Source organism: Montipora capricornis, chromosome 13, assembly GCF_036669925.1.
Source record: "Montipora capricornis isolate CH-2021 chromosome 13, ASM3666992v2, whole genome shotgun sequence".
NCBI lineage: Eukaryota > Metazoa > Cnidaria > Anthozoa > Scleractinia > Acroporidae > Montipora > Montipora capricornis.
The window spans coordinates 32,256,630-32,278,599 of record NC_090895.1 but is presented as its reverse complement, the minus strand read 5'-3'; the positions used below and the strand labels follow the sequence as shown (position 1 = coordinate 32,278,599).

The window sequence follows — 21,970 nt, the reverse complement described above, 5'->3', positions numbered from 1 at the left end:
TCGTGTTATAGCCAGTATACAACAGCCACCTTATCCAGAGGTCCTTGGTTCAATCCCCACCCTGGGGCCCGTTTATGAAAAAGTCCTGAAAACCTTTTCAGGCCCGAAAAGCCATTTGTGAAACTGCCAACCGCTTGTTTTAGAAAGCCCATCTTTTTACATGTTTTTAAGGTAACAAAAAGAAAAAGGACTGTGAAGTTTGACAACTTAAATCCTCTCCGCTCTTGAGATACAAAAGGAAATGTGACCATATGCCACCCAAAAATGCCCCGTAAAGTTTTGGGACTTTCAAGAAACGGGCCCCTGCTCAGAGAAGTAAAGTAAAGTGAAGTGAAGTGATTAGTCTCTTCCCTTGGGGCTTTTCAGAACTAATTTACAATGCTTTTTGTGGGGGACTTTGGCCAGACTGCTTGTAACGCAGTTTACAACATTTATTGAGTAAGTGAAAGATGCCCCTGACCAGATTAGGTCAGACCACAACACCAGGGACAACCTCTCCTACTCTTTTCAAGAAGTGAGTGGGTTCTTTAACACGACCCCCATACTATTTGGTTTCCAACAAGGGCTATGAGACAGGACTCCGGTGTACAGTCCTTATCCGAGAAGACTTGAAAGTCTAACCATTTGCAGATGTAATTACAAAGGCAGCACTTTCCCCTCAGTTATTTTAAGACCCTGAGAAAATCCTCTTGTGTGGGCTCAAATTTTCCACATCAGGGCAAAACCACAGATGGATTCAATGGAATAACAGGAACTCCCTCCTACAATCTGATAGTTAATTCTAAAAGATCTTATACCTGGTTATGTTAAGTACAACAATCCCTTGCAGGCTTGGAAGATTGATTTTATGCCCATCACACTGTCAACAAAATGAACAACAAATAAAAAAGTCAACTTGCTTATTGATTAAAAATTGAATGTTATGTACTTATTGACTTAAAGTGAGAAGGCAAAACGGAAAAATATTTGGCCCGAGGTCATGGCATACGGATCGAGCGCAGCGAGAAAGAAACCACTGCAAGCAACCATTAGTTTCTTTGAGTGAGCCGCCGTCCAGCACCAAGGGCGAATAAATGAACTTTGAACCGGTAAACTTGTTTTGGTGCTTGCGCATGCGTTCAGCTACATAACGTCTGCGTTTGGGTGAGCCTGCTGTGTAGAGATTTCCTGCGAAATAAGACAAAGTGATGTCAAATACATCACGTGGGATGTGACATACTTCGCACATGCTCGATGGAAAATCAAACGGTTGCTCGCAGTGGTTTCTCTCTCGGAAAGCGTAGGAGAAACCAACTGCTCCCAGGGTAGTGCGCCATGACCGAGAGCCAAATATTTTCCTCTCCTGCCCGACCTAAACTCAGTTGATAAGCATTTTATCATATGGGCTCTTTACACTATTTCTTAGCACTCACAAGATGAAGTTAGGACAAAATAAAAACCAAAAATCTGCACACAAAATTTATCTAATATGCTGTTTGCATTTCTGGCTGTAAATTACTTGGATGTTTAAAAGCGATGAAGTCCCCTAAAATTGCATCACACGGAGCAGTACGTGTTTGGCTGTACGGCTTTTTCCGGTCCTGCTCACGCTAATGCGTACGGCCCTCATACGGGGATTTTCCCAATAGTTTTGCAATGAAAGTGAGCGCGGGGCTGTACGGGAAATATGATAGTTCAATCTTTCTTCCCTTAGTTCTTACCTCAAGTCTGACCCTCTGATCCAGATTTTTATATGTTCTATGTAACAGCTCTCTTCCTCCCAACAGGCCATAATAAAGCAAATTTAGTGCCCGATGCCTGCAACCAGATAAACCAACTGTGATAATTCTCAAGAGGGGAAATTACCAGTAACTGGAAAAATATGGGAGCTACTCAACCAGTTACACGCAATAAAGATGGCAATCACAAATCCTTTATTTTGAGTAATTTAAGAGTATTTTGGCTTCCATCTTGAATTTTTAGCACCAAGGAAGGTTTGAGAAATAATTCTCCACTTATGAGGTTTTCAATCAATGTGTCATCATTTATTATGCAACTGTAGGTATGTTAAAGTGGTACTATGACTAAAAAAACAATTCTTTTTTTTCTTTGGATTTCAAAACTATGTTAACTAAACACTAACTTACCCAAGTTTTAAGTTCTGATTTTGAAAAGACACCTGTTTATTTTAACTGGAATTTTCTTATTTATTGGTCCGCCATTACTAATTTTGAAATCTTGAGAGAGCTGGGTCGAGGAGAAAATGACATCAAAGACTCACTAGTTTAAGAATGCAATGTGTGTGTACGCGGCTGAATTAATATGCAGCACAGGAGTTTCAGGCTTTCAGACTTTTAAACCTGTGTTTTGCATATATAATAAATTGCGTTTACACGCTGAAATTTTAAGCTGGCGAGTAAATGACGTCATTTTCTCTAGATCCAACCCTCTGAAATCCAATCGGTCAGTTTTGAACTTGAGTAATGGCGGACCATGAAATCCAAAACTTACACTCAAAGTAAACAGCCTTTGGATAAAACTCGAAGCTCAAAATTTTGCCAGTTAGGTGCTAAGCAACTGTCTTACAACATTGTGCAATATATTTGACCATTAACATAAAGTGGCACAAAGCACAAATTTTCCCATACTTTTAGCACTTAAGTCAACTGACAGTGCACTGGAATGTATTGGCACTGCAAGGAAACCAGTGGTTTGAACTTAAGCCCAACCAACATTCAGACATTTAAGCTGAAAAGGGAATGTTGACTTTTAATTTGACCTCCAAAATGGTAATGCTTTCAAGTCTTCCAAGATGAGGACTATGCTGTAGTGCATGCTAGAATAGAAAGTCTTCATTCATAGAACCTGAACTTTTCAGGATGTTCCTCTCTCCTCATGTGAAAATCCAAAGCAATCTTGGCATCAAGTCCAATTCCAAAGTAATTGTTCATTACGCATCTCTCCGTGTATCCCTCTCTACAAATGAAGAAAGTTTGTGAAAACATTGGTTTTCAGTACTATGAAACAAAGCCCACAAACTATTTTGCTTTTCATGCACACGGTCAATTGTTTTGCTTACATTCAAGCCTTATACCGGTAGATTTAATTATGTTGTTAACTTGGGCTTTTATAAAACAATCTGTGAGACGTTAGCAGTGTCTGCAGGATTGGCCATGTGATGAGAGAACTTCCCTTTCACCAATATTAATGTCGCCTGAGTTAAAAGTCCAAATTTGAGTTACGTCTGTTGCTTCTCCATCCTGCTCTGACAGTTTTTTTTTTTTCAGGTAAAAAAAAAAATCCAGTTTTTCACCTTCATAAACCAACATTTCCTTTAAATAGATGTGATCTGATTTGATTAACAGCGGCCTCCACAATTATTTGAGCTCTCAGAAATATAGGCCAGAGATTAAAATTTTAATGGAAAATAAATGTCTATTGCATCATTTCCATTTACATTAAAAATCAAGTAAACTTTTTCACTTTTTTCCTGATAGGGCTGGTTTTCAGTGGTGAAACAAGCAGTGCCCCAAGCAAAAGCCAAGACATATGATGAGTAGCACAATCATGATGTACATTTGTGTAACATAGTGAAATTTTACAAAATTTTTCATGCTGCCATAAAATTGGATGAAAAGGAACCTGACAAAATCAAATAGCCTCTTAAGCTGATATCTTAATGTAAAATGAAATTTTTTGTACTGATGGATCAAAAATAAGCAATTTTAAATTTACCCATGACCCCTTGCAGGCATGGTAATTTCCTCATTTTGCCTAGATTACCCTAAAAAATTTTGTTAAATAACCCGAAATATTCTCATTTTTAACTTTTGACATTACAGAAATGTTAATTTCAGAGTTGATTATATGCTTCGCTTGATTCGCAATTGAGAAATTCCGGCGAAATGTTCCACATGGATTGCAAAAAAACAGGGCAAAATGTGCTGAAGTCCAGAAAAAACTGGTTTAACTGGATAAAAACAAGTCAAGGCCTGGTAGCAAAGCTTGCTCTGAGGGAACGTTTCGAAACGTAATGGCGGATCTGCTAGGAGAAACTTTTGGTTCTTTCACGCTCTAAATTCGCTTTGTCAACCTCTGAACGTCAAGAAGTGTTTCAGACTCACAAAGAGGTCTCGTTCTTTCACAATTTGAATTGTTTCTTTCTGAGCTTTGGCATGTAATTTGTACATGAGATGAGCATTCTGTTTTTCTTTCGGTTTTGTAATGTGAGCTCGGACAAGCAAGATACAGAGGACATTTTGCGAAGCTGTGCTTTGGCTCTAAGGCAAATTGTAATGGCGGACAAAGTGTTTCAGACTGAGAAAAAATGCTCTGGCTTCTCGTGTGCTGAGAAATTTTCGGTAAAACTTTCTCCAAAGCAACTACCACAAATGAGCATTCTCGAACCATATTTTATTCTTCCTAACCACAAAACATCTGTGGGTTACAGACGCAAATTGCAAAACAGCACTGAAGATTTTAGGAGCGTGACGCTCAAGACTGTTGTGCTTTTCGGCCTCTTTTCTCCGTCATTGGTGAGAAATTAACCACATTTTTTTTATTTACTGGTTGCAACATTGTTTATGTGAAATATGTTGTCGATTTCGTTGTGAGGAATAAAGTACAAGCCGTCTGAAGAACCTTGTTGTGCTCGTCTTACTAGTTTGCGTGTTACGCGTGACGCGCCATTTTTTGTCCCCAAAGTGGACAACCGAATCCGTTTATTCTAAACTTAAGCGACCGATTTCGCTAATCTACACAGTAAATGTTACTTAATATGTAAGAAGCATATCTGCGAAATGTGAGTGGCTAGCACTTTTTACCAGCGGAGATATGGCCTGAAGTGTTCGTTCAAGATACTGGTTTCCCAAATGTACATCATGATTGTGCTACTCATCATATGAACCTGTTGTTAACTTAAGTGGTTTTTGATCCAATGAAGGGCACTAATGATCAATGTGATACTTAGTTTGTGTTATACATGTATTGCTTATAATACTTATGCCTATGTTGCAAGTGAGATGCAGAGCCCATAAGGATGATATTGCATGATATAAACATCAATCTGCTTTAAGCCAGCAAGATTGGCAATAGACAAAAAAACTAAATCCTCATTGTAACTCACACATCAAATGCATTGTTCATCATGGGTGTAGCAGCAGCACACAGTGCATCGGCATTAGCCAAAAGAGCTCTGCCGATTAATGAACCAACCAAACCCTCACTGGGTCTCTCTTTCAGAAATGCTCTGGAGATTATACAACCATTAAAATGGACGGTTGGTTTGCCAGCATTTCCCAGGAGCTTTTCCTCCAACATTGGGTCTGAGTGAAAGGGGCGTGAGCTTCCCTTGCTGATGCATCGAGACGGAGGTAGTCTGCCATAGCCAAGAGCAGTCCAGGTTGAGGGACCAGGGTCTGTGTCCATTAATCTGTTATCTGAAGGGACTGGATCAGATTGTATCCCATATGGATCATCCTCAGTACTCAGGATATTCCCTTCATTATCTGAAATTATATCAGTTTACAAAATTCAACAAAAGCATCCTTGCAAATCAATCCAGGTTTGGAGTACCGTAATAAGATTTCTCAAAAAACGCCTGTTAAAAGAAACTGAGTAATTCACAATGTAGCACAAGCCAAATTGGCCAAATCAGGAAATACCATAATCCTCTTTTTTGCCCCCCTCCCCCCCCCCCCCCCCAAATTTTGAATAAGCATTGTTTTTGTTTTCTCTTGGGACCATTGTAAGTCCCAAGAGAAACAGGAAACAGTGCTTATGCAAAATTTGGGGTGACGAAGAGTATTATGGTATTTTCCGATCAGTCAATTGACCAACAGCTAGTTATCAAGTGATTTTTCCAGTGATATAAACATTTCAAGGATCCACAAAGTACTTTACCAATCAAATCTTCTTGCATTAAACTTTCAAACTCACACTCAATTTATGTGTAAGGATGTATTTTTTCATGTAATTCTGTGTGTTCTTCTTCTGGTTTACAGTTAACAGAATATCTGGAACTTGGTTTTCCAAAAACGTGTTCTTTTTGCAAAGATATCCTGAGAACTAAGCAGCCAGTCTGTGAGCACCATACAATTTTCATGTCAAATGTAATCCCAGTGTCTGATGTATTCCATTTAACTTAAACCATATCTGATTCCATTCATTCTGAAGACAGAGTAAGTTCCAGAAGAACATGTAAATTGGATTCTTTCAAAAACTCTGAAAAATGTGTTTCCTAAAAATTAAAAGAAAAAGGATTCACCATGTATGGGTTCCAGCCCCTCTTCAATGTGTGCTGTTGATGTAGTTGCCACTTGACCCGCAGCAGTCGCAGCCACTGTTACAATTGCTTCTGCTAATGAGCTAGTCGAGGCACTGGTCTGTGCATTCTGCTCATCCACAGCTAAAACAAGACGATAGAGATGATAGTTTTAAACTAGAAAGCTCAGAACTAATAATTAATTCTTATTTGTTGGTGGCAATTGAGTTATGAAGGCTTGATTGCAAAGTGCAGCCTGACTTTATGGTGTAATTTCATTTCATAATCCTAATCCAGATAGTATTTCAGAGTATTTCAGCACTCATCAAAATCCCATGCATCACATGCCATAAGCCTTTTTGAGATATCATGCCATGATGGTCACCAAGTGCTGGAGAAATTAAACTGCAAAATAGTCGTATATTTTTTGTGAACGCGGGTGACGTAGTCAATATTTGAATGAAAGGTCTGGAGCGAGCTTGAGGCTCACGTGCTTCACACACAAGGATCACGTTTACGGCACTTTGTGCCTTCCAAAAAGGGAAGAAAATGGCTGTTTTGCAGTCTATGGAGAAATAGGACAGACAACAACAACAGAACTCTGCCCTACTCTTTGAAAATGTATGGTTTCTTTAAACGACCCAAAGAGTTAAAGGACAACACATGTGAGTCAGGGCCAACGGTTCTATAGTCCTCATCTGAAAAGAATGAGATGACATTAGAAAGGCAGTAATATGTTATCCTATTTTCCCCCATGAAATTTATGACCTGAGATTAACACCCTAACCAATTAACTTGATATCAAAATCAAACACAGTTGAAAGGTGTCATTTACATCTCAAATTAAAACAGTTTCACTGAGCATCCCTTTAATAAAGAGTTGCAGATTCTTAAAATGTGAATATAAACCTAACATAATGCTTTTAATTATAAACATCTCAAAAAATACCCTTAAACACCCAAGAAACCCCTCCCCTTAACCAGAAACCAGTTCCAATGCAAGAAAAGCTGACACAACATACCCTTTTCAGCGTGTTCTATAATCTGTTTCAGAGCCTTCTTTAAACTGTTTGCACGGGACATAAGAGCTTCTTTGGGTACAAATACTCTTGGTTTTCCATTGTCATTTCCATTTGCAGAATTCCCTTCGATGTCTGGAGACTCCCTAGGAAGTGCTTCAGATTCAACACTGAGTGTGTTCAACAGAAGATTTAGCTTTTCATTTAGAACTGCGCACTAAGGAGAGATACAAAACAGTGTGTAAATAAATACATCAAGAAGAGAAACTTTAAATGCAGAGAGGTAAACAAATTATTATTACCGGTATTTAGACTAGAGAATAAAGAAAGGGAGAGAAATAAGGCGATAGGACAAAGTATTTTCAGAACCTGCTGTAGGTTTTCCTTTAAATTCCTAACCACATGATGCCATGAACACAAAAGATCAGTGCATACAACACAATATGACATTCCGTAAAAGCACCTCGAGCAGATCATACCCCAAGAACTAGGCTGAGCATCTCCCAATCTGAAACCCTTGTGTTTTAGGTATTAAAATGTTGTCGCTGGTTAAACATAGTAAAAATATAATAAAATAGGCTGTCCAAACTAGTAACTGGAAGTTCATAGGTTCAACAACTAGGACTAAATAAGGCTGTGTCATTCAATGATGCATTAAAATTTATCCTGATCCTTAATCTTCCAAACATGGCATTACTACATATGCTGTAAGTTGTTTTTTTTTTTGTGGACACCCTGTTTCAAACCTTTTGGGTCAGGGACTCTGGTTCATCTGCTTCCAAAGGATCTGAGTTAGCAGACGCAGTCCCAACTTTGGACACAAAGTCCTTGACTGTCTCACAGAGGACTCTATGAAAAACAAAGAGAAAAGAGAGCTGAGTTAAGTCTCATACTGAAATACAATGTACTAAAATGGTTGGTTCTGTAAGTATTCATTTAACATTTAAAGAGAACTTGGTGGATAACATTTATGAATACAAAAAAATCAAATTACCAATACTTACTTTGCAGATGAAATTACTTCAGAGTGTTTACTAGAATGAAGGATTCTTGTCAAATGTGTAGCTACATTGTTTTCAAACATGTCTATGGTGTCAAACTCTTGTCTGTATTGCAACTATGAAGAGAGATAAAAAGGTGACTAAAGTAAGGATTAAAAATGAAGACAGTTCAAGTCTCTACATGTAAATGTGACGCTCGAAGTTCATTCAACTAAATTACTTGAATAAATGAAGGGTGTATAACCTGTGGTATCCAGAGCCTCAAATGTATTCAGATAACTAATAAATAGGATGCTACTTCGAGGTCTCATAAAAGAGGTAGTAGAAGGGCAACAACAAAAACTAGTACTGATTGAGACCATCAAGAACCTTGACACAAAAAAGTTGAGGACTAGAAGATCCTAAGCCACATCATTACACATGACCCTTGTATACTTGTGCATTTTTGACCATACGACAACTAAGCTTATAGACTGCTTGTCACGTGAGTGTTTAACTATAAATGAAACTTAATACAAGAATAAAAAAAACTTACAGGGGTATCTAAGGTTTCTACAGATGAGCTTCTAGAAGCCGACAGGGGACGTTCTTCTATCATAATACTCCATCTGTAAGAACAGAAGAAAATTGTCCTGTTTATACATAAATAGAAGAGATTTCATGGCAAATGCCAATGACAGTATTTCCTTAAACCAGAAAATATTTCAGTTGCATCAAGCAATAAATTAATGAGAGTGAAAAAAGGTTCCAGCTGTGTGAGGTCATGTAGCTTGTCTGCACACAGCACTGTACCAACCATGCTCCTTACAACTGACAAGTACTGTAATCCATGATGTTGAAATGTACCTATCTAAAACTGCAGCCTTTGCTCTCTCCAAATGATGAAGAAACTGCGTCACTGCATTATCATCCACAAAGGATGTGCCCCAGCCTAGAACCCGGGACAGATCATTCCCTGTTCCAAGCGGCAAAACACCAAGTTGACACTATACACAAGAGAAATAGAAACACCTTATCAAGCTAGAGGATAAACACATAATTATTTTTTTGTGCTTGCAATCCAGATCATATTATTAAGCACCTTAGGCAAAGATGACAATGACAGTCATGGGAATGCTGTCAAAAAATATTATTTCCTCTTGTTGTTGCAGTAAAAATATCGCAATTATTATTCCAAGTTGCTCAGCATGGAAGGTGTGTATCAACATTCCACAAATGAAGTTGGTATGAACAGTGTGGATGTTGGGAAAGAAAATTGAAAATTTATGGTCAGGTGCCTGCATCCCAGCGGGTCTAAAACACAGGTCACATTCCACAGGTCACTTGTTGCAGGTCATTGTTTTACTTTTTGGAAAGTAACTCTATAAACCCTTAATTTGGCTAACCCTAGGCCTAATTAGGGTTTTTAGGCCTAGGGTTAGCCACATTGAGGGTTTGGGGTCAAAAACAATAGAATTGCATGCCCCATATGTGCGTTTTACATTTTGGTTTATTTCTTAGCAATTCTCGTCCTAAAGCCTGGTTCACATGTATTATGCAAATGCAAACGCAAATGCAAAAGTTCACGCATCCAATGCAAACGCTTGGGAAGTAAGAAACACAGACGCAGTTCGAGTCCTTTTTCCAAGATGGTGGATGAAAATGAACCTTTGTGGTTTTTTTTACCATATGTTTGTGTTTGCGTTTCCCTGGTTCACACATGTGAAAGGCAAATGCAAGAAAATGGAAAATTTTCCATTCCTTGTGTCTGCGCTTGCGTTTACATTTGCATCAAGGTAGTTCACACGTTTCCTTGCGTTTGCATTTGCATCATACATGAGAAGCAGGCTTAACAGTGACATTAATTGACCAAATTTGAGGTCATGTGGAGGATGCAAGCGGGGGGTCTAAAACACAGGTCACATTCCACAGGTCACTCGTTGCAGGTCATTGTTTTACCTTTTTAAAAGTGTTCATTAAGCCTATTGTTTCATCCTTTATTAAGCTCACTATTCACTTTTCTGATACATTAATGATCTGTATAACCTCCTCACCTGGTTGGAAAGATTACGCTGGTCAACTTCATTCATAACCCAACCCACAGAGCCATCACCTCCACACACAAGAATTCGAAAATGTTCAAAATTTTGAAAAAGCTTAAGTCTGTTGACAAAACAGAAACAGTCAGTGAACAGCGTTATTATACAGTTGTAACATTATCCAAAATCTCAACTGACATGAGATATCCAACATCACAATCTCCACTCTTTCAAACACACAAATACACAACCCTGTCAGGAAGTCCTACAAATGCCCAAAACTGTCAAAGAGATGCTCTGTTACTCACCCTTTTGAAGGACCTCCTAAGGCGAGATCAAACACTTGAATCGGATTTAAGAGTTGTTTAAATCTTCTAATAAATTTTACACCCTAAAAACAGAAATAAAGTTTGAATTGAAATCGAGACATTAAAATAGTTAGTATTCTATAGGTTGATTTACATGTTCAATGTGCATGCTATCAAAACTATAATACACTGGATCAGCCCAAAACCTCATGACAGAAGGAAGTGAACTTCCTGGTAAAGGGTTTTAAAAGGTTTTATAAATTAGAATAAATCGTATAAAACCCCATAAACATAGTTCAGCAGGGTCCAGACTCTAAACAGAGTCCAACAAACTGAAGGAAAATACCTCTGAAAGTAATTTAAGATGCCAAAAATAGTGGTAAACTTGCAAAGAAATGGAAAGTTGACTCCAAGTTCAAATGCTAGAAACATTAAGTAGGTTTCAAATTAAGAATTTTTAATTTTTTACTAATATGTGGTTCCAGAAAATATCCATACCCCCCACGAAGGGTCACAGAAATTCCGAGGGTAGGGGGTCTGAAAAAGGCAAATTTCCCGAAGGGGAGGGAGGTACATAAAGAGTACATGAAGAGATTTTTTTTTCCAGAGGGCTTGAAATGCGATTGAATAAACACTTGCGTACTTTTCCAATAATTATTGGGGTAACCAAGAAAAAATGGAAAATTCTATCCGTTAAAATAAACGTAAGATTCCTTGTCATATATTTTCCACTATTATTCCGCTGCCGGACAACACAGATAGCACTGAGAGACACTCCTGAGCAGCACGTTCAACATGAAGTCAAACAAAATGGCCTACTTTTAAAGATTGTGCTGTTTTTAGCTTGAATGAATCTGGTGCTTTTTCAGATAGCATTATTTGTGCAGTCAGTTGATTGAGATCATTTGTTTAAAATCATATCATTCCTGTTATTAAGTACAATTTCCCACGAATTTCGAACTTTCGATAACTAGATTATCAAATAGTTTCATCGTAATCCGTATAGTTACGAGTTTCTGTGCCATAATTTTGTCCTGACGTATTTGTAGCCGTCAACGGCGATGAGAGACAGCGAAGACTTCATTTGGTTGTTTAGTTACCGGATTGAACTTGAAAAGTATGTTTCACACATGAAATGTGTGACCATAAAAAAATGTACTGTCATTTACAAACTGCAGAGACAAAGCGTATAACTTTATTGAAGTGTTCCTGGTGAAGGACAAATTTAAGCGACAATAATTTTGATATGCAGGTGTTGAAAAAAACATGTTGCTACGGCTGCACCCACGAATGGCTGCACCCACGAAAAATAATATAAACAGTACGGTTCACAAATTATATACTATACTGTTGATAAAAATTACACCTGTAACACAAAAAAAATATAATTTATGGAGATTAGTATTGAGGTATTTTCCCGACTTTTGCTGTGACAGCAAAAATAACTATGTAATACTATAAATAGTTTCTTGTGTGTGCAATGTAATTCAATATGTTGTTTTGACTACGCATAAATTCAAACTTCAACTAGACTACAAAAGATATACGATATAAAAAATAGCGTCCACTGTCAGTACTTTTTTTGGATTTTTTAATGAAAACTTCTTTCAATTGAACAGAGAAACAGTCAGTTGCCAGGATATTAAAGTGTTAAATAAGCTCAGTTGTTAGTTTGAACATTTCAACATGACTGTGAATATGTCTAGAATTTCCACGGTCGTTTTTAGGAGAATGAAATTTTTATTAAAACCCTAAGTCAATCAAAAGAAATAAATAAATTCTCTTTTTTTCGATTTGGAATTTCCAAGGGGTATGGGGCACCAAGTGGAAAAATCATGGAAATTCCAGGGTGTGGGGGGAGTAACATGACGCCCTCTGGAATGAAAAAATCCAGTGGGTTGGGGGGTCAAACTGGAAAAAACCCTCCGTGGGGGGGTATGGATATTTTCTGGAACCACACAATAAAATTGAAATAATTGCAAGGTATTTGTATGGTCAAATTATGATTTTACCACAATTTATTGCTTGTAATCTTGCAATCTGATTGGCTAATCTGACGTTGTTGCTAAGACTCTATAGACAACGCTGTATGTGTCATGTTCGCGTCAATTTGTCACTCAATGTAATAGCCAATCAGGAACACCCATTTTGGGAAATAAACCAATCATATTGCGAGAAAGTTATAGACAATGATTGCTCTTTCTTTGTGTCAAAATTTTGGTCACACTCTGAAATAAAACGTTTCTTTGGCGTTGAATATTGTGGTAAAAAACAAATTGAAAGTGGTTCAGCATTGTCTGTTCTCTTGTCAACAATAATATTCGTCATCACAGTGGTCAAAATTTGTTGTTGACTCACTTGCCTGCACCTTGTGAGTCCAAAACATTATGACTACTGTAATGATGAATACCATTGTCGATAAGAGTACAGACAACACTAAACCACTTTCGATTTGTTAATCATATCACATTTATAAATGGTTTGTGTTAAGAAAACAAAGTTTAGCATATGTGTTGCAAACTTTATTACAACAACCAACCTGATTATCCCCACTTTTAGAATTTACAAAGACAAGCATAGGAAGGCAGCCAGAAGGTCTAACAGCCTGTAAGCATGGAAAAACAAAACACTGAAACTTATCTAGAAATTATTCCTGCAGCAAGTATTGATTGTGACACAAACTGAAGAGGAATGAGATTGTCCAAGACTGTAGACAAATGAGAATGTCACAATACTTACATTCCATACAAGGGAGCCAGATGAACTCAGCACAGATACTGGTGGTAATGTAAAGAGAGCATTGTCACCGTAAGAGCATCGTGGAATCTGTGATTGACATGACTGGTGAACCTGTCCACATAAAATTTAATGTTACTGTCTTTAGTTTAAAAATCAGCCACAGAGCCATTACTTCATCACTAAACTTTACATACCATTACATTACACCAAAGACACCTGAATCCTTGAAGGCGCCTTTTACTACCACAGATTTCATCGCACACACTGCACTTGGACGAGGGAGGTAGATTTCCTTCAATCCATTGATGAGGTATGGACAGCTAAAAGAAAAGAAAGAGAAAATATATTACAAAGTTGCCTGGAAGGAAGCAAAACAATAATGAATATTAATGATGCTAATGTGATGGTGCTGCTGATGTTCATGATGATGATGATGATGATGATGACTCACAGGTGAAAAGAGAGAGGTGTATCTATCAACTTACTGGATCAGACTCGTCAAAGCTGCATTTGTCGCGTCTGATACACTGCACTGTAGTCCATTTGCAGTTGTTCTTTGCACGGACAGCACATTTCGTGTGAACTTTATATCTACAAACTGGGGATAAACAGAATGATCACTTTACAAGAATTCCAATATTGATGAGCATATTAATTTAAGCCTTTGACTCCCAAGCTGGCCTGAAGTGGCCATACTTATTATTTTACTCTTGTTTAACGCCAGACAATTTTACTCGTCAATGGGGAACCCCCGCGAGTCAATGGGTTAATAAAATGGAGGTCATTCACACCCCGGGGGGGGGGGATTCCCATATGAAACAGATGGGGATGCTCGTCGTCTCGCTTAGGGGTGTAAATTTTGGATTTTGGTCTCGCTTAGGGTGTTCCGGTGTTGTTTAGGGCTCCACGAAGAAACACAGAATTACGCGAAGAGAAACAGAAGTCAAATTTTCTTTTTAACTTGTTTTTAGGGGTCAAAATTTGCTTAAGCCACGCCCAGATTGGTCTCCTTTAGGGGTCACAAAAAGCTTGAGCCACGCCCAGATGGTCTCCTTTGGGGTTAAATTCAAAATTTCCGACGAGCATCCCCGTCTGTTCCAAGTCTGGGAATCGAACCCGACATCTTCACTCTTCAGGTTACACATCACTAACCTTCACAAGATAGACCTTTTGATGTCACACCCGACAACATGTCACGACAAACATTACAAAAAGTTGGTTTTGCATGTGAACAGGAATACCAGTTGTGCCCTCCAGATAATATGTCCAACAAATCATCTGACCGCTGTGAATTGAAATTTCAAATGACAAAACACCGTTAAATGAGGTTAAATGCAATTTAACAGGGCTAACAACTAGGAGCAGCTGCAGTCAGTTGTTGTCAGTGTTTTTGTTATATTTGCGCATGTGTCAGATTCCTTTTGCTTTGGGTTGTAAAACTCATTTTTCCATATGGTGGGAAGTAGGAGCATTTTGTGTGGACTGTTTAGCAGTTTTCCCCTCCCTCCCTCCCTCCCTCCCTCTACATTCCACTGTTTATCAGTGTGACGGCTGCCTATCTTCTCTGCTGCGTGCCTAGGCTCATGGCTGGGTTTTCAGGTTTTGTTAGCCAATGGGAACATCCTCCATCTTGGAGTTGTATGGCTGCTAATAGTGGAAGCTCCAGGATGTCTCTGGCACCAAGCCTCCACTTAGTGACACAGTTGTTAAATGCAGCGTATGTCAGTACATTTCTGGGAGTTCATAGTAAGGGTTATGAAAAATGAGAGCAATACACCACAATAACTTTCATCATGTGCTTTTCCATTCATCTTTCCTCACTAAAATATCATCTACTGTATTTACTTGATTAATCACCACCCTCAATTAAAAGCCTCAGATGGAAGGAAAAGTACCACTAAACACGGCCCTCTAATAAACGCTGCACACTATCAGAAGAATGCGATGTTTATTTGAGGATTGTGAGAAAAGAACACGTACACGTTTAATTCTCTGAACGTTGAACACAAGCCAGGCAATTACGATTCTATCTCAGCAAAAATGCGAGACATTGGAACTTTAAACATGTTTCTAATTTAACTAATATTTGCAAATGATATGCCGTAATAATTATTATTGTTGTTAGTGATTTAAGAAATATGATTTCGAAATAAATGCTGCCCTTGAATAAACGCCGCATCGAACACGCTCAAAATTCAATAAACACTCTGGCAAATTGAGTAACTGCAGTAAGGCCGTTGTGAGTACAAGAAATGAGTGTTGTAACTTAGGGTGCGTTAGATTGACCGTATTCCGGAATAGGAATACATGGAATAGAAGTTTAAAATCCGTCATTTTTACAGAGATTCACATTAAAATTGTCAAACACCTGCTAAAATGCTAATTTAAAAATATCTTTCTTATCCTTGTTGCTTCAAAACGCCAAACATACCGTTTTGAATCATCACTCCACGTATTCTTATTCTGGAATACGGTCAATCGAACACATCCTAAATGTACAGACCTCAACTTTGGTAAGTTATATACAAGACAGTGAGTATTAACTTACGGATGATGCCCTTGAGCTTAAAGACTTTAAAGCGCTTATCCATTCTTCCATTTCCTTGCGTGTATCAGCACTAAGATCAACATTTTGAAATGCTGTAATGACCTGGAAAAATATTTTTCATTAAGTGTAAATGAAATGATGTACCCCTACCTAAATCTCATACTATTGGTATGTAATCTCTTTTAATTCAAAGAGGCCATTTTATAGTTCTGCAGAGCTCAGTGATGGAGAGTTTGTCAATGGCAGCAAGGTTTGGGGCGAGCTTAGTTATGATCCACACTGAACTACTTTTCTCATGACGAGAAGTGTTTATTGATGACAATTTCAAATACTCAGGGATTGGCCAGTTAAAGTAACAGCTCAAATTCTAATGTCATCACAAAATACACATTAGAACCAACAATTAGAAGCAAAATTGAAAAACAAAACCTGCAGTTAAATCAAAGCAAGTTTTTGCACAGGCATCACCAGGTGTTGGCTGTTTGTCACAGCCAAAGTTTACTAGCATGAAAACTCACCGAGAAGCAGTTGTTGTCATTTTTTATTCCAGATGCTGCCACGCTAAAATCTCGAAGATCGATTTCGGAAAAGACTGTCTCCTGGAAAAGATCATTCCAATAAAAATTTAAAGTCAATCAAATATGTTCCCATGAAAAAGTAAGCATCTACCTCAGTGGTTTCAGACATTGCATTTGGTTTCTCTCATGATAAATAATAATATTGAGAAACTGCTTGCCCAAATAACTGTTATCTCATGTTGTCTACATATTTGCTTTTGCAGGCTGTAGTTCCTGTTAATTTGGCAAGACTAGCTGCCATCTCACCACCAGCTAAGGAACAGGGGTCATCAAAAGTCACTAACAAGAATTCTCATATTTTCAATACCTGAAAACCTAAAAACACTACCACGCTAATAATTGCTTTGTACACTGCTCCTTTTCAGGCAAAAATCAAATATTCATTGATACTTTAGTTTATTGCAATTACCACAGGCTCATGACCTTGAAGTGTTTAACTCTGGCTCAGAGCTGGGGTGTTTTGAGTTTAAAAATTCCCTCATTTGGATGCAGCTTGTGCATTTTCCTGCGTGTGCAGCTTTGATAAAATTGATGTCCTAAAGTCCTCAGCTTTGCTCCAAGGAAAAGAGTCGCAAGTTACACACTTCAAGCCCTGACATGCTTCTGTAATTATACTTATTGTTCCACGTTCACTTTCACTTTATAATCTTTATCACTTTTTCAAAAACTCATTAAGTTACCCACTGACTCCTGGGAGTGAGACTTAACAGACTTTTGCTCTGTCTAACGCCAGACAATTCTAACCCTTCAACTGGAGGCGTACGGCAAGGAACCCCGAGGAGTCAATGGGTCAATAAACCAAAACAGCCAAGCCATCAGGTCGACAGTGAAAAAAGTCACATGCATGAGCTAAAAACCAATAAATACTCTTCATTAGAATTCTTTACATAAAGCATACTAATTAACAATTAGACCCGTAGCCCGAAAATACGGGTCAATAGCCCGTGGCCCTTGAGGGCGAAGAGTCTAATTGTTTTAGTATCACCCAACTAGTTGGACAGAAAAGGCAATAACAAAGTTAGCGAATGCAAGTTGAAGAAATATTTATTTGGGAATAAAACGAAAGAAAGCGTTACGCTTTTCAATACTCGAGGACTATTACTAATAGTCATCTTGTAGCGTAGCCAATCAAAATGCAGGATTTGCATTAGTCCACTAGTTGAATGATACTAATAAGGCATAGCACGTTCTTCTTTTATACTAAAGTTCCGCTCTCACAATTTGAACCTTTGTTCAGACTACACTAGGACATGCTTTTTATGGAATGCTTTTAACACCGTTCGGTAATCTCGAAGGTTGTGAGGCTAGTTGGTCTCAATGGCACAAAGACAAAAGAATAATTTATTGGCTGCGAAATTTATGAACATGGTCTATACATATCTAAAATGGATGTTATCAACAAAAATTAAGAAGTGATCCTCACAATTATCTGGAGAATTTAAGCAATTGTCTCTTACAGACACCTGAAAAATTCAGGTGACTTCAACGGGATTTGAACGCAATTGACCTCTGTGATGACGGTGCAATGCTCTTCCATCTGAGCTATGAGGCCACTAAGTTGGGAGCAGGTCAAATATTTGTTTTACCACAATTGCTTTTAATCTCGCAATCTGATTGGCTAATTTGCCATTGTTAATGAAGAGTGTAGACAACGCTGTACGCGTCATGCTCGCGTCATTTTGTCACACAATGTAATAGCCAATCAGAAACGTCCATTTTGGGAAATAAACCAATCATACTGCGAGAAAGTTATAGACAATGCTAGCTCTTTCTTTGAGTCATAATTTTGGTCACGCTCTCAAATTAAAACTTTCTTTGACGCTGAACATTGTGAGTCCAGAACATTTTGACCACTGCGATGACGAATATCATTGTCGATAAGAGTACAGACAATGCTGAAACACCTTCCATTTGTTAATTAGGCTCATGTGTTTTAAAGCGGACTATAGCTTTTTCATGAATGCAGAAGTCTTTGGTTACAGAAGATGTGTTACCTCAGCAGATTTTGCATAAAATAACTTGTTCCCTTCTATGAGTTTGAAATATCGTCTTTTCCATCGCTGAAGTTAAGAAAAAAGGCACTTAAATTAACAACACTATTGTATTAGAAATTTAATTTAATTTATTATTGTTGGAGTCTGAGTGACACTTAACATTAATCTTTGAGTTACAACATCACCCAACAGCTTTGTTTTATTTGTTTCAATGGTATTTAACTATCAAGACATAATGATGTTTGTATAGACTGCAGTCATTAAAACATGGTCACACATGATTAAACTTTTAGTAAAGATAATTAACCCAAGTAAGCAATGAAATTCTCCCAGCATAAAAGATATAAGAACCTTCTTTACAATAGAATTTAGTAGCCTTTTTGTCTGTAAAAACCAGTGTTAAAAGATGTTAAGGCTAATTTTAAAAAATCCAAGGATTGACCACACTGATCCATTTATCCAGTGACCACATGATATTAATAATAATAATAATAAGAAGAAGAAGAAGAAGAAGAAGAAGAAGAAAAAGAAGAAGAAGATTATTATTATGGTATTATTATAATAATCAGTTCATTCTGCTTCAAAGGTGACTTTCAAGCAGGTCGACAAAAGGTCCATCAATGACAGTATTCATTCACAGGACTTCACTTACTCAGACTATTAAAAATTACACTATGGTTTTCACTTGTGTAGTTTGATATGAAATATTTCAGTCGCATATTCCTCTTTGCTTAACTAGGTAAATGATACATAAGAGGTGAAAGACGATTATACTGGTTGCCAATGTGTAAATTTGGATCTTAAATGAAGTTTTAAATATTAATAAATTTCTTATAATGTACGTGTCTTGGCAAAATTTCTTTTCATAAGAAATGTAATTATTTTGTTTAAGGCAAGCTGAAATTCAAAATAAATGAAAACTATTCTCTCAAAAATTGAAATAAAAACATGAAAAACACTCACACCGTCACACTGTAATAATTACAATTTTATTTAACAACAATATCTTGTATTTTGAACATTATTACATTAATATTTATATTAACTCACCTGAAATGAGCCAGTCTGTTTCAACAAAAATCCCTCTTTTATACAGCTCTGAAATTCAATGGTACAAAAGTCCTTTTTGTCTAAGTACAAGGGGAAAACAACTGTGCGTGCAAAAATACATTAACAGATATTTCTGAATTTTGAACTGATAAGAGTATTTATACAAGAAGACCTCTTCCTTTGCGAAGTCCACCATAAGAAAGAAGTACACCGCCTTGAATAACGAATAGAATAATTCAATAACGAACGATCTTGAATGTTCTTGAATTTCACTGGTTACTGACTATGTAACACTCAATACCCAATGTATTGCAATAATGGGGGGAAAGTTAATAAATCCAAAGAAACCGCTTGGTGAAATGACTAGAAATACCGATCAAAACCATTGTTGCCAGTATAAAATAGAAAGTGAATTTTGCAAGCTTTCCCGATACGATAAATTGGATTCTGATCAGTCAGTTGTGACGTACTATCAGACCACATAATAATAAAACCCTCATTCAAATCCATCACACGATAGATTTACAGGTGCATGCGACTCTCCATGCAGAAAATTAAAAACAGCTCACTCTAACCATTGGCAACAAAACACAAACCCTACTTAAATCCCTCGATCATTCAAGTTATATTAATATATTGACCCGTTCGACGCAAGCTTATATTTTTCTGTTATGAAAGGTACTCCTCGCTCGAAGTGTAAAAATAGCACATTGAATATTCGTGGGGATGTGGTATATGCATTTTACAATTTTTCTCTCGAAAAATAACGACGAAGTGCCGGGGAGATTAAAAAATTGAAATCTAATAGAAAATTTTTACATCTGTTTATACCAAAAAATTTGAGATTCTCTTTAATATTTTATGCGTTGCAAGTCAAATCGACAGTGTGACTTGAAAGTCTCTAGACGCCAAAACGAGAGAGCAAAATAGATTAATTAAGCTTACTCCAAAATATTTTGGTTTGGATACGTTTTTGTTCACTTGCGACGGGAAGGTATAAATATTCAAAAATGGTTTTTAAATTCACATACATTTGGAATAATTTTCATCCAAGTATCCAGTGAAATAGCACGTGCCTTGTACAGTACAAAGTTTAGGGCTTGTGATATCAAACCGACAGTCGTGTTTTTGTAAACAGACCTAACTACAAATTAATAATTCTAGAGCTGAAACTTGAAATATCCAACTCTTCATTTAACCCCACAGTTGCACGAATACTCAAAATCCTCGCTAGTTCTTCATCTGACACATAGTGTAAATTCTGTACCGCTTTAGAAAATATCTGCAGCAGCTTACTTAAGAAAACCTTACCCTGGACTTCACAGCAGTCACCGTGGATTTTCGTCGGTGGTATGTATAATGGTTTCAGTGCCCCCTTCAGAGTCACTCTCATCCGATGAATCCAATTCAAATTCTTCCATTCGGGGAGTAAAATCATATGATCTTCTCCAAGCAATGTTTTCTATGTCATCTTCGTGGTTAAAAGCGTTGGCTGGCAAAGCAGTATATGTCCGCCATTTTTTTTTTTTATAAGCCACGTGAATAAGAACCATGCACATCGACCACACCATTCCGTTCTGTCCATAACCCCCTGGAAAAGCAGAAAAAATTGGAAAATATAGGGGGGGGGGGGGAGTAACTAACCTTACGTAAATTGCCCCGTAACCGGAAAAAAAAAGTTCAAGAAAATTAACACTTAATGGCCAAAAAAACAACATGAGGACCAAAAGTGTAAAATTAAAACGGAGAAGAAGAGTGCCGGAAAAAGAAAATAGATGATTGAAAAAGGTGGGGACAATCGCTTCCGTCTCCAGAAGAAGAGTTAGTGGAGGAGACTAACTCTGCGAGCAGAAAGTTACGTAGCTGACCATTCACATGATTCTTTTTTAAGCGGGGGGAGCCCATGAGCATGGGCTCCTGGTTTTTAGTCATTTTGAATAAAAAACATTGTATACATGAACTTTTTTAACGAGCAAAGGAGTAGGTGGGGGTTGTGGTTAATTAAAGCATCGCAAGCGCCACTGCAGATAATGTTTACTCCGTTTTTTCAAGCAACACAAGCAGACTATATTTCGACTCACCTAATCCAGCAAACGCTGACGTTGGCAACAAACAATTTCAACCTTTGCTTTTATTTTTTCAGAACCTTGTGATATTCCTGACTTCGTTCAAATGAGTCAGTTTCCCACTAGTTGACTCTGAAAGTAAAAACATAAAAGCCTAAAGTCTTACGTCAACAGTCAACAAAACACAGGAAACATGTAAACCACCATATTGCGTCGGGTCATGTAAAATACAGTATTTACCAACCCTTATTCGAGGTATGGCTAGAATTTCATGCTGCAAGTGTAAAAAGAGAAAATAAGAAATAACTTACCTCGAAAAGGGGGGGGAAATTTTTCGAACCGGTGGGCATAAATCTCACGACATAATAACATAAATGATTAGATGAGATTTAAAAAAGGGAATTTTTA

The 21,970-nt window shown here is 37.5% G+C and overlaps 1 protein-coding gene across 2 annotated transcripts in view; it reads right to left on the bottom strand.

Annotated features, from left to right (window-relative positions):
- LOC138028900 (diacylglycerol kinase delta-like) overlaps positions 1–21,024 on the bottom strand; it is a 31,006-nt gene extending 9,982 nt beyond the window's left edge. The window contains exons 1-22 of one of the 2 annotated variants that reach the window (XM_068876542.1): positions 20,808–21,024; positions 19,497–19,544; positions 18,447–18,512; positions 16,393–16,473; positions 15,875–15,976; positions 14,479–14,611; positions 13,812–13,924; positions 13,521–13,646; positions 13,327–13,437; positions 13,127–13,192; positions 10,588–10,670; positions 10,295–10,403; positions 9,108–9,247; positions 8,797–8,869; positions 8,265–8,377; positions 8,007–8,109; positions 7,264–7,477; positions 6,245–6,385; positions 5,105–5,486; positions 2,845–2,955; positions 1,701–1,797; positions 798–859 (exon numbers count right to left, since the gene is read on the bottom strand). In XM_068876542.1, the coding sequence (XP_068732643.1) occupies positions 798–859; positions 1,701–1,797; positions 2,845–2,955; positions 5,105–5,486; positions 6,245–6,385; positions 7,264–7,477; positions 8,007–8,109; positions 8,265–8,377; positions 8,797–8,869; positions 9,108–9,247; positions 10,295–10,403; positions 10,588–10,670; positions 13,127–13,192; positions 13,327–13,437; positions 13,521–13,646; positions 13,812–13,924; positions 14,479–14,611; positions 15,875–15,925 (2,228 nt within the window). In that variant the 5' untranslated portion in view covers positions 15,926–15,976; positions 16,393–16,473; positions 18,447–18,512; positions 19,497–19,544; positions 20,808–21,024. Of the gene's footprint in view, positions 1–797; positions 860–1,700; positions 1,798–2,844; positions 2,956–5,104; positions 5,487–6,244; positions 6,386–7,263; positions 7,478–8,006; positions 8,110–8,264; positions 8,378–8,796; positions 8,870–9,107; positions 9,248–10,294; positions 10,404–10,587; positions 10,671–13,126; positions 13,193–13,326; positions 13,438–13,520; positions 13,647–13,811; positions 13,925–14,478; positions 14,612–15,874; positions 15,977–16,392; positions 16,474–18,446; positions 18,513–19,496; positions 19,545–19,668; positions 19,818–20,807 lie in introns of those variants that run through there. The other variant, XM_068876541.1, reaches the window with a different exon arrangement.
- Positions 21,025–21,970: the final 946 nt, after the last annotated feature.